This window comes from Nyctereutes procyonoides, unplaced genomic scaffold, assembly GCF_905146905.1.
Source record: "Nyctereutes procyonoides isolate TBG_1078 unplaced genomic scaffold, NYPRO_anot_genome, whole genome shotgun sequence".
In the NCBI taxonomy this organism is placed as follows: Eukaryota; Metazoa; Chordata; class Mammalia; order Carnivora; family Canidae; genus Nyctereutes; species Nyctereutes procyonoides.
In genome coordinates this window covers 47295953-47309395 of record NW_026575046.1, presented here as the reverse complement: position 1 = coordinate 47309395, position 13443 = coordinate 47295953, and the positions used below count along the sequence as shown (strand labels likewise).

The 13443-nt window shown below is 38.1% G+C and overlaps 1 protein-coding gene across 4 annotated transcripts in view; it reads right to left on the bottom strand.

Annotated features, from left to right (window-relative positions):
* The window catches only part of RANBP17 (RAN binding protein 17), a 310647-nt gene that overhangs the window by 42725 nt on the left and 254479 nt on the right, over positions 1-13443 (bottom strand). For all 4 annotated transcript variants that reach the window (XR_008664360.1, XM_055325097.1, XM_055325099.1 and 1 more), the window contains one exon: positions 11404-11486. Coding sequence is in view for 3 of the 4 variants with exons in the window: in XM_055325097.1 (XP_055181072.1) it covers positions 11404-11486 (83 nt within the window). In the remaining variant the exon portion in view is untranslated. The remainder of the gene's footprint in view (positions 1-11403; positions 11487-13443) is intronic.

Sequence of the window (13443 nt, the reverse complement as noted above, 5' to 3'; positions counted from 1 at the left end):
CTTTCAATTCTCGCTTTTGATCTATTTCTCCATCTTCACTCAAGATGGTGCAAAATCTAATTCATAAAATAAATTCCCTATTCTGTAAATGTCATAGTGCTTGTCTTTCCCTGTTTGGACCCTGACAGATGTGTATATTATGGTAATCACATGTGTATCAAGTGGTTAAGAAGGAGCAATACTTCTGGTGGAGCATGAAACACAGGGCCACCCCATGGCGGTCTCTTCCCCTTGCTGAAACACCTCCACGCACAGGTCTTCTTCTGTGCATCCCTAGAAGCCCACAAGGCTTTGCTTATAATTTACACATCCAAATGACAACACCTGACCCATACCTTCAAACTAGAAGGCTGAGACGGATCCTGGAATTTACTCCATATTAAATTCTGTACCCTCTCTCATGACCTCATCTTAACTTACCTTAGAGATATACAGTAAGTTCCATAAAGATTCAACTCAATATGACAACATTTACTTAACAGCTACTACGTGTGAGGTGCTAGGACAAACAAATGAATGAAATAAAATTTCTGCTCTGAGAAAGTCCAGTCTGGTGAGGGAAATAGATCAATGATCCCATACAATGTGACAAACACAGAGAGGTGTGTTAAAATGTTAGGGGAAAGAAGAAGAGACTGGCTGCTTGGGCAGGAAGGCAGTGGGGAAAGGCTTCCCAGAACAGGTTATTACTCAAGGACCAAACACAGTTTTCTAGGTAGACTGAGAGGGGGAGGAGTGTGTGCTGGGTAGATTAAGTGCATAAGCACAGGGGTCTGAGAAAGCAGGGTACTGCGGGAGAAGAAAGTTCTCAACCACTGCTTTTCTACCTTTGCTCAAATTCAATATAAACCAAGGTAGCCATTCCCCCATTCTTTCTTTCCCAGAAAAAGAAAAGCACTGCTTGTATGTGATGAAAAGAGCTAGGGTAATTTGGGGGTATGTATGGTTTACACATTCTGGTTTGTTGGAAAGGCGCCAGAGTCAAAGGGAGAAAACTGGATCATCTTTTGGGGTCTTTTTATGCTGATGTCCTTATGGGAGAATTAAACGTCTTATATTCTGTAGCAAAAGGTGGAATAGGCAGACCAAGAACTGTGATGGTCAAAATTTAAAATTTTGATTTTAAAGTGTTGGATAACCTATCATCAGGAAGGATTGCTTATTTAGAATTACAATTTTCCTCTCTGTGTTAAAGTTCAATTTAATATACATAACATGTCTTTTGGACTGTTCAGACATATCTGTTAATTTGTGTACCATCATGACCTTGGAAAATTAGAATGAGTAATACTTTTGAAATAGAAAATGCATCCCCCTGTGCCCAGGTGCCTCATCATTCCATGGTGGTGATGAAAGACCATGGGAGAGAAGGCCTGGCCAAGTCATTTATTCACTGTAATTCAGCTTTATTTAATACATGATATTCAACAATACTTATTGCAATTGGGTGCCCTGCCCCCCCAAAAGCTTAACATCTCACAATTAGACTCACATTACTGTAAACAAAAGTGACAGGGCTGAAGTTTGGTTGTGAAGTTCCTTTATAGGTGTGACAACCCTCCTTGTCTACCCTGTTCACCCCATGCCTAGAAAGTGCTACCTCCCTCTTTCCTTCAGGAAAGAAGCTCCTGGGAGGCAGATCTTATATGACACTGATGGACAGCTGGCAGTGAAGGCACTGTCAGGCTGGAAGCTACTGAAGCCAGTGACAGTTACCACTCTGGTACCACTGTAGCAGCACAAAAGGAAGTGGTATGTGCCTTAATGAAATAAAGATTTCCAAACCTGAGAATCAAAAGAAAAATCTCTAATTGTTTCCCACTGACTATAATGCCATGATTGTGGGCAGGAGAATAGGTACTGTTACCTTAACATTAGGCCTGGGCGAATGGGTGCAGGGGCTGCCCTGGGGCTCAGGGAAAGAACACTGTGAAGTGAATGGATGACCCGGCCAAAGGCCATTGTGGACAAGAGTGGGGGGCAGAGGTATCATGGAATTTCTGTTCTTACTCTTGTACATACATGTGCAGCAGGAAAAGAAATCTCGCTAAAAATAAGGAAAATAAGGAAAAAACTGAGAAGCTCAGAGGACTCCTGATACAGATAATGCAGCTTATTAGAAACATTTTCCTCATTATTAGCTCATATTAATTGTTTGGGTTCTTCTTTTTAACCTCGATTCTCTGTCCTTTTTTAAAAAACTCTTTTTGTTGTTGTTTTGGTTTTTTGGGTTAGCTTCTAGCACTCAGAAGTACTCTTCTAGACAATTCTCAAGATCTAGATTCAGAAAAGGACATACATTAAAACTGCAAAACCTCCTCTTTTGTTTATCTGAGATCTACTTCAGGTCTTTAAAAAATTTTTTTTTAACTTTTTTTTTCCTTCTGAGACCCCACCTCTTCCTTGAGTGACTGACTCCATGATGTTCTCTTCCTACACCCCAAGAGGCATGGCCTTCCTTCATAGGCCTCAGCTGGAGAACTATATAAAAGATAATATTCTAACAGAATATTAACATATAGTGCATGAGGTAATGTTGAACCAGGTAGGCTTCTGAGACATACTGATTGGAGTTTGAATCTTACATCTTTCCTTACTACCTAGGTGTCTGAGCAGACCATCAACTTCTGTAAGTCAGTATCTTCATTTATAAAAATAAGGATAATAACAGCACCTATAACTCACAAGGCTCTTATGTGGAGTAAAGGAGAGAGCATATGTAAAGTGTTTACCAGAAGAACTGGCACAGCACTCAGTAAACGTAAACTATAACAACATATACAGCTGGGGGTTTATTTCTTTTTGAAGTCTAATAGCCTGTAAGTTAACACATAGGGAGTTATGGCCTAGGAAAGAGGAGGAGGTGAAGCTGGGTGTATGGGGCATAGAAAAGTATACTTCCTTCTAATACATGATTCAAAGTGAGGTCATGGATATATCTTTGAATACCTTCCCTCCATTTCTTCACTAGAGAATCAGCTGCATGGGGTCACAGGGTGGTTCTTTACCCCACCTTCTACCAATTCTCTGTGTCCTCAAAAGAATACTTAAAAAAGAAGGTTCAAGGGATAAAACACTATAGTAGCATCTTGTACCAGGAAGAACTAATAGTATGAATAATGCTATTCCTGGCTTATAAAACAATCCATTACATTGATTTACTTTTCTTTTTCCCTTTTAATCTCTAAAATTTTAAAGTGATATTTAGCTGACAGCTCGATAGGTTGAATGTCTTCATTCATCATCAGAACTGTTACGGAAAGAGAACCACAAGCTTGTTGATATTACTATAGGTCTCTCTGCAAAAATCTTATGAGGTCCCTGGACATAAATGATTTGGGACAGAACTGAAGCTATGAAGAATGGAAAGGAATATAGTATTTCCATTTCAGATGAAAAAAGATTAAAAAAACAGGGCAGTGTTGATAAGGATACAGGAAAATAAACAAATTGTTGGAGATGTAAATTAGCATAATCATTATAGAGGGCAATTTGATAATATTTATTAAAAATATTTAAAATGTGTAAATCCACTTCTGGGAATATATTCTAATTTTAAAACTTCATTACAATATCTATCTACTAGCTAGCATCTGCATTCACGTGCACTGTCTCCTGTAAAAGCCAACCTTCGATATGTTCAACTAGCTTCTATTTCCTCTTATGTACTTAGGACATGGCACCAATAAATTTCTCCCTTTTCCTCCTATGCAATCTCTTTTTCCTATTAGATCATCTCTTTGGAATCTAAGTCATGCCATTATATCTTCCATTAAAAAACAACAACAACAACCTCTTGGCCTTACCTCCCTGCTAGATAGTACTCCCCTATATAATAAAACTCTTCCAAAGAACTGTCTTCACGGTCTTCAATTCTTCTCTCATTCTCTTTTATGCCCACTCCACTGAAAATGCTCTTTTCAAGGTTCCCAATGACCTCTTTGTTGCCAAATGTAATGGTCAATCCTTATCTTGATTCATGGACAGCTTCTGCTCCAGCTGACTACCTCTCTTTCCTTGTCTTCCAACACACACACTCCTGATCTTCTTTTAACTTCAGTGCTTGCTCCTTCTCACTTTTCCTTTGCTGGATGCTCTTCCCTTTTCCCTTTAACACCGGAGTACCCAGGACTCAAACCCAAGTCTTCTCTATTTATATTCACTCACCACCTAGGTGGTGATCACCTAGGTGATCTTCACTATTTTTGCAACTTTAAATATCATCTAAAAGTCAATGACTTCCACATTTGTTTCTCTAGATTGGCCCTAACTCTAAACTTCAGACTCACATCGCCAACTCTGTGTTTCATATCCCCACTGGGATGTCCAATCAACATCTTGAACTGAACATGACCAAAATGGAACTTTTCATTCTCCTCGCATGCATCTCAGTTAATGGTAACTTCATCTTTCCAGTTGTTCATGCCAAAATTTCTTGACTACATTATTTCTCTTGTACCACATTTTCAATCCATCGAGAAATTTGCTTTACTTTCAAAGTATACCCAAAAATCTAACCACTTCTCACCACTCCCACTATCACCTTGGTCAAAGCCAATATCAAATCATGTTACTCCTCTGGTCAAAACATTCTAAAGTTCCTCTATTTCACTTGGAGTTAAAATCATAGTCCTGATAATTGTCTGCAGGGATGACTTTACATGAAATTGTTCTTGTTATAATGCCCCCTTTTGTTCACTTTGCTCCAGCTACTGATTGCTTGGCTGTTCTTCAGACATGCCAGATACACTGTTGCCTCAGGACCCTAAAACTTGGTATTCTATCAGTCTAGAATACTCTTCCCAGAGATATCCACACAACTAACTCCCTCATTTACTACATGTCTGCACTCAAATGTCACCTTCTCAATGAGGCTTACCTCTATCCCTTTACTTAATTTACCTCAACACGTTCTCCAATCTCTGGTACTTCTAATGTTCCTTCTTCCTTCCTACCTCTCTCTCTCTCTCCCTACTCTCCCTCTCTCCCTTCCTTCTTCTTTCTTTCATTGCACTTATTACCTTCTAACATACTAAATGATGTCTTTTTCAGTTTTGCTCACTGATGTATCCAGAGTCAGGAACAGTGCCTGCTGCTCCCAGCATACATTTGTTGAATGAATGAAGCTCACAAAGCTAAATGTACAAAGTTGCTTACTGAAACAAAGTATAGGATAGTAAAAAATTACATGTTTATAAAAAATCACATTTATTAAAAGGTGAATAATAAATTATAGTATGACCATAAAATGTAATATTTTGCAGCTATTTAAGAAGATGTGATAAGGATGCCTGGCTAGCTCAGTCAGGGAGTGGGTATGTCCAACTCTTGATTTCAGGGTTGAGTTTGAGCCCTACTTTGGGTGTAGAGATTACTTACATAAATAAACTTGGAAAAAAACCCCTTAAAAATAAATATATTTATATATATTAGCATTGAGCAATGGCCATTATATAAGTAAAAAAGTCAATTACTTATTAGCAAGCATATTATACTACTTTTGAAAAAATATATCTATATGTACACATAAAAATATGAAAGAGCACACACTAAACTGCAAATGATGGTTTCCTTTGGATGATGAGATAATCAAGATTTTCACTTTCTATTCTCTAGAGCAATTCTGAAATTCTGCAGTTTGCTAATAGACCATGCTAATACTTTGTATTCATATAATTTTGTAAAAGCTACTGTCTGCCTTTTTTTTTTTTTTTTTTAATTTTTTATTTATTTATGATAGTCACACAGTGAGAGAGAGAGAGGCAGAGACACAGGCAGAGGGAGAAGCAGGCTCCATGCACCGGGAGCCCGACGTGGGATTCGATCCCGGGTCTCCAGGATCGCGCCCTGGGCCAAAGGCAGGCGCCAAACCGCTGCGCCACCCAGGGATCCCTACTGTCTGCTTTAAATAGCGTCTTTAAACTTCTGGGCCCTATTCTATTCCTTCAAAAGATACTTCCTTATCTGACTCCTCAGTTTGAGTTAGAAGCTTCTGGGCTACCATAGCACTCTGTATGCTTCTCAAGCATAAAAGTGAGTACAACGCATCCTAAGTCTTCATTTACTTGACTGAATCCCCTGCTGGACTCAAGTTCCTCAAGAGAAGAATCAGTAAGATTCTTTTTAGTGTGTTGTAAGTCTTATAACTCTCACACCATCAGACACAGAGTAAATGCTCAATAAATGCTAGCTGCCTGGATGAAAGAATCCACTGCACTCTACACATTTGTTTGGAGATCACTCTAATTTGATAGCGTATTCAGTATTTTCTGCTTGTGTGCAAAGGGGAGGCAAGTCCAACATGTGTGGATCTGCTATGGAATGTGTTCCTCAAGGTCTTGCTTTGGTAAGCCACCTGATCTTGGTGCTGGGATCCTCAAAGTGTTCTTCATTCCACTGCCTGCAGAAGACTTTTGTGAACTTTACTGTACTACATTGTCACTCTATGTCCCCAACCAAGTTTCTTATAGGATGTAAGGCCATGTACATGGTCCCTGGGTAGTTTGTTTTAGAACTGTTATTTCCTGGTGACATTTTATGAAGTCTCTAGTTATTTCAAGACCAATGCATTCTTCAACTATCTTTCAGTAATCATTCAAACATAAATATACAATCATAATCCTTCATCCTTACAATCCTTGTAATAGTACATGCCAAGTAAATTAAAATAGTAATTTTTAAGCTCTTTTACCAAAACAAACAAACAAAAACCAAAAAAAAAAAAAAAACACAACACTTTTCAAAATAGTGATCCCTTTTACAAACAAATCTAGTGCAACTGCATAGCTGGGTGGTTCTGGTCAAGGCGGCAGTAGGTTGCCTTCCTCCCCGCTATCTGAAAGGCCTCCATGGTACTTTCACAGACTTCTTGGGCTGTGCAAAACCCAGTTGGAAAACCACTGGTCTGTTTTCTAGGTCACAATAAACAACAGTGGTTTGTACACTGCTTTACAAATCCAATTTAAGCATACGATTAAGTCATACCTTAAATGCACGTGGAGCATATATACTGCTTTAAAGAACCCTGATGTAAATTCTTACATGTAGTGAATAATCGTAACTGTTCTACTGATTTTTAAAGTTTAGGTTTTCACACACTGAGCTCTCTTAAAATCAGGTACCTAAGGAGGGAATAAAAGCCTTCCCATTTTGGCTAGTCTTATAAGAATAATCACTATTTCTCCCTTCTGTGCACTCTTCAACCAATAGATGTCACTAAAGATACCAATACCCAGAGGCTAAGGGAAGAAAAGATTAGACAAATGGAAATTGAGCATAAGAAACATCCAGTTCTTAAAACTGAGAAGTAGGTTTCCAAAGTAATAACATTTATTACATTGCATGCAACATTTTAACCAAAAATTTAAGAAAGAAATTTCTTTTATTAAGTTGCTCAGGCTGAATGGATCACAGCACTAAGTTTTGAAATACATGTTCTTGAAGCAATTTAAAACTCATTAGAAATAATAGGCTTGGGCTAGTAGAAAATGTGGTAAAATTTAATCCTCATCCAAATGTTACCTGGGCTGTACAAACAGGAAATTGTTTTGTGCTACTGTGGCTAACCTCATTGCTGACCCTGAGCTGTAATGGCGAGAACAGCTGAGAGCTGAAGCAAAATTAAAAACTTACATCAAAGTATATCATGACAGAATGCAGATAAATAAAACAGCATATCAAAAGTATTATTTTTCTGCCAGTCTCACTGAGCAGCGAGGTAGAGGTGTTCTACAAAATATGCAACAAATCAGGTGCATGTGGAAAAGACTCCCCATGACTGCACCGCCCCAATCACTGACTACCCAAACACTGCCCATGAGACGTGAGCAAAGAAGAAAACCAGTGAAGATGGGGACAGAAGGGATCACAGAATGTTCTGGCTTCTTTCCTCCATGGGCTTTCTTGCCTTCTGTTTGCTTACTAAAGAAATAATGCAAAAAAAAAAAAAAAAAAAAAAAAAAAAAAAAAAAAAAACCAAAAAACCAAAAAACCACAAAAAATAAAGAAATAATGCTCCTGGATGGCGACCACATGATCTCCTTCCAGGAGCATATTACAGTCTCCAGAGGGAAAAGCATACATAATAAAGCATTATAGGGCTGAAGACAGATCAAATCAGCTTGGCTGATGGGGCCTGCATGGGAATCAACGAAAGGCAAAAAACATTTTTCTATTATTCTATGTAAAGCGCAGGTGTCCAAGTCACTACTTACAAAGTTGAAGGACATTTTCCCACTGAGCCTTTTGTTTCCCTTAAGTTTTAGGATAGAAATAACCATACTTTAAAGAATTGTGCTTCCTCATTAATATCCAAGGCACAATCTTCCTGTGGCAATTCCCAAGGACTATGGAGTCCTACAGGACTATTGTTTGAAGTTATACAGACTTTGAATGAAATTCCAATTCAACCACTTGCTAGCTATGCAATTTTTGGCAAGTTTCTTAATCTCTATGGGCTTCAATTTCTTCATCACAGAAGCTAACTGGTCTAAAAGCTTGCCTTATGAAGTAGGTATCCTTTTCTCTATCTAACCAGAAACTGAAGCAAGAAGGGCTTAAGCAACTTAGCCAAGGCCAAATGAGTACTGAGTGGCAGAAAATAATAACCACCTTGAGGAATCAATAGGCTAATGAATGATAAATGGTCTAGTGTAGGAGCAGGCATGTAATAGCTGATTAAAAAATAAAAGCTACCATTATTATTGGTCCAACCCAAGGTAGAGAGCCTTACTTTAATGTTCTAGTTTTTCCTTAGGGTAAGAAAACGTACTGGCTTTCCTTCTCGAGAATGCCTTGAAGGTTTTTCTCTTTTATGCTTCACCTCCTTTCTCTTCCTCCTACCCTTCCTTTCTCTCCTGTCTGCTGCTCTTCTTCTTCCTCCAATGTAATCATCACTTAATTAACTTTCTCAGCTTTTGCTGCAATGCCTTTGCCCGTGTCAGACAACCTGACAGAGGACTAGGTACCTTTTGGAGATTTGGCATTGTTCTCAGATTCTTTTTGGTGTCTCTTGCTGGACGTACATTCTGTACGTAGGGGCCCAGTAATGCTGGAAGAGAAAGTCACTGCTCTTAACAGTCCTACTGTAATAGTGAATATGCCCCAAAGGAAAAATTACACTTAGTGAAAGAAACTGGATCCAGAAAAAAAGAGGAAAGATATAGTCATGATTGGTAACAGAAATCTAACATTTCTGTAGCTAAAGCTCTATCAACTACTAAGAAATTCTTATAAGTACACTGTTTCCTAATAAATATTATTTCCTTTTTAAAAGCAAGGAAATAGAAGCTAAATTCTTATTATAGGCTGAAGGAAGCAGAACAGTGTGGTCCAAGCTGGGGCAGAACAAAAAAATTATGTGGTCAGTGAAACCTTGTCCGAAGAAGTGAGTGTAAGAGAATGACTTTGGATTAAGGAGATGCATGTTCACTGAATGTGACACTCCATATCACACCCTGTGGGAAGCCCTTTTCCTGGAGGAGCTCACTTAACCACCTCTTCTAAGTAGATGCGTAGGTCAGCACATAGTCTAATCCTAATTTTGTGTATGAGAAAACTAGGCATAAAGGAGCATGGTGTCTTGGTAGAGGGTCATGGAGCTAATAAGGGTTGGCACTATGATTGGTACTCAGATCTTTTAATCTCCAAAAACATGCTTTTTCTTTTCTTTTCCTTTCTTTTTTTTTCTTTTTTAAAGTAGGCTCCACACCCAGCATGGAGCCCCGTGTTGGGCTTGAATTTATGACCCTGAGATTAAGACCTGAGTTATTATCAAGAACTGGATGCTTAACCAACTGAGCCACCCAGGTATATGCTTTTTCTAAGACACTATTTCGGGAAATGGTGTAGATATGTATCTTTGTATGGTAAGACAACGAAAGGAATTAGATATACATTGGAAGTACAACAAACTGCACTGAGAATATTTGAAAAGGAGTTCATTTTCACCTTTAGGAGGCAAAGCATTTCTATTTTATATGATACTAATGTGTCTCTTTTCAACAGATAAAAAAACTTGTGACAATGTAGTTGTGGTACAGAGTGCAAGTTTACTGCCTTATATAGGTGCTTCCTGTAGTCTTTCTACACTTAAAATCTCAAACTCTAAAAATTGAATGCACAATTAAGACTAAGCATTTTTTTTAAAGATTTTATTTATTAGAGAGAGAGAATACAAGCATAAGTAACAGGGAGGGGTAGAGGGAGAGGGAGAAGCAGACTCCCCATTGAGAAGAAAGTCCGACTTGAATCCCAGGACCCTGGGATCATGACCTGAGCCACAGGCAGACACTTAACTAACTGAGCCACCCATGTGCCCCAAGACTGGGCATTTTTTTAAACAGAGGCCTACAATGCATAGATTATCTTCCTAGAATGGGTTTTGAATTCAAGTGAAAACAATTTAAAACAATTGTTTTTCTGCCTTTTTTAAAAAAATAGGCTTTTACTTTAAAAAAAAATACACTCTTAGTGGTTGTTCCTATAAATATGTGTGTACACACTCATACACATACTTAAAGAAGCTTTACAAAATTTTGCAAAATCTGGTTCAAGGTACTCAAAAAGAAATGTGAGAACTACAGGCAGCTTTTGAGACCAAATATACTCAGAGTTGGCTACTGATTTGGAAAAGCAAGAACCGACAGGCAAAAAAGAAAACAGAGAATAAGAGAAGAGGGCATAGGGAACCATCTCTGAAGGAGAAGACCACTGCACAGAGCCCCCAGCCTTAAAGCAGCATGCAGCCAGAGGGGGGGCAAACCAGCAGAGGCTTCTTATCCATCTTACCCCCATTCCCAGGCTACATACAGTTCTCAGAGAGTTGAGAATTTCATTGATGAAGCTGTCAGAATTGTCAAGTATTAGGGTTTATGGTAATTCTAAGGTTCAATTCTAACTGCTAACTGAATTTTTTGACAATAATTGAATAGGACCAACTTTATTACAGAACTCTGACTGTAAGGGTGCAGTGCCCAAAATTCACTGTAATAAAATATTTACTGCTCTTTAGCAGGATATTTTCCCAAAATTCAGTGCTGGTGACATACTGGTTTAAGCATTCCTTGATTCATCATAGCAAATCCCCTGATGTAATTTCTGGCAATTCTGAATATGCTATAACTTTTCAATATTCTATCTAGTGTATTCTCTTTGCCTACTGACGCTGTAGTTTCATCCAAAAGAAATTCATCAAGTTGGTCAGGCATGATTTGTAGTCAAAGGCACGCTGCTTACTTACTTTCGATGCCAATATGACAGCTACCTGGCTTTTGGCACTCCTATTACCCAGTTCACAAATTCATACAGATACAAAGGTTCAAGAGAACAAAATAACTAACATCTTTCTTTTCTCCAAAGAGATAAAGTTATATTGCTGAGACAAATATGGAAAAAGATACTCACCATAAGTGCAAATCATTTTACTAGCTTCTCTGAAGAGAAGAATTCCATTAGGAGATGATACATCAAAATTCAAACGCTGGGATCTAAGAAATACAACAAAAAACCAGACCCTATATGTAGATAAATAAACCAGATGTAGATTTAAAGTGCCTAGCATTTTCATTTATTAGAAGTGGCAGCAGTACAATTATCCCTTTTTTTGAAAAGATTTACTTATTTTTTTAGAGAGAGAGAGAGAGAGAGAAAGAGAGATGGCAAACAGAAGAGCATGAACCGGGGAGAGGGGCAGAGGGAGAGAATCTCCAGCAGACTCCCAGCTGAGCATAGAGCCCAACACGGGAGGATCTCAAGACCCATGAGATTATGACCTGAGCTGAAACCAAGAGTCAGATGCTTAACCGACTGAGCCATCCAGGCGCCCCTGCAATTATCCCTTTTTAAAAATGCCATTCCATTAAACAAGTGTTGATAAAATATGTATGCTGATTTCTCACTATAAAGACATTAGGGGAATTAAGAAGCGTTAATTTCATTCATTTGCTGATTCAAAGAATTCGCTTTTATCTATCAAAACAAAATCTTGACATCCCATCACAGACTTCTTACTCTCCTCTCTTTCCATGCAAAGTGGTTGATAGATAGTAATTAAAAAAAATGTGTGAACATGTATGTTTATATAAATACCTAGAGATTTACATTTGCAATATCCTGTAATGCCCCATACATATTTTTAAAACAAATTCTAAATTTAATTCCATCTACACAGATGGAATACCTAGATACTTTTTTTTATTTTTTAAAGATTATTTAATAGAGAGAAAGAGAGAGAGAGAGAGGGAGAGAGAGAGAGAGAGAGAGAGAGAGAGACAGGCAGAGGGAGAAGCAGGCGCCATGCAGGGAGCCTGACGTGGGACTCGATCCCAGGTCTCCGGGACCACACCCTGGGCTGAAGGCGGCACTAAACCTTTGAGCCACGGGGGCTGCCCCCTAGGTACTTTTAATATTGCTCATATGCATAATGAATCATCTAATACTTCAAGTGTATTTCAAATACATTAAATTCCATTCAGACTATAGTTTCCATCGCACATAGCTCAAATAAAGAGAAAGGAGTCCTAGAAGTTCTCAATGAGAACAATTCTACTTCCTTGGTTTCTGAAAGGTGGAGAAACAGTATGAACAGAATAAAGGACTGACATGCCATCCTGAAATAATATTTTCTTTCTTAACATCAGTTTGGCTTCAGTTGGCTCTGATATGCCTTGTCTCTGTGCTTTTTTTTTTTTTTAATTTATTTACGATAGTCATACAGAGAGAGAGAGAGAGAGAGAGGCAGAGACACAGGCAGAGGGAGAAGCAGGCTCCATGCACCGGGAGCCTGACGTGGGATTCGATCCCGGGTCTTCAGGATCGTGCCCTGGGCCAAAGGCAGGCGCCAAACCGCTGCGCCACCCAGGGATCCCGTCTCTGTGCTTTTAAGAAACTATGGTATATATTTTTAAAGGACTAGCAAAAAGCATGAAACCAGGTCCTAACATGAAATCTCAAAAAAAGCAAAGATACTTGCTAAAGTCCTTTTGCCAGGAATGTTGAATTGTTGCTTCTCCATGCTTTTTCAAAATGCTTTAGAATAAGGTGCAATGATAACTTACTGGAAATATTGTGAACTTTTGATTGTTGGTATACAATTATTGAATAAAGAAAAGAAATGCACACACATAATTCACATTAGATTCTGGAGAAATAAAGACAAGATAACATATTTTCCTGAAATTACGGATTTTCACTAGGTACTTCTTATACAAGTTATGCTAGATATGAATCACTTACTTATGGCAGGTATCAAATACTTTACAATATAGAATGCAATGATTTTTCATTTAGTATTAAATGTTATATCAGTAATATATAATATCAATAATCTAGTTGAAAACATTGTAATTTCATAGAAAATAAATCTAATACGAAATACACAACCACTCAGTATCTAAGATACATCAGAATTTTTTTTTTTAAGATTTTATTTATTTATTCATGAAA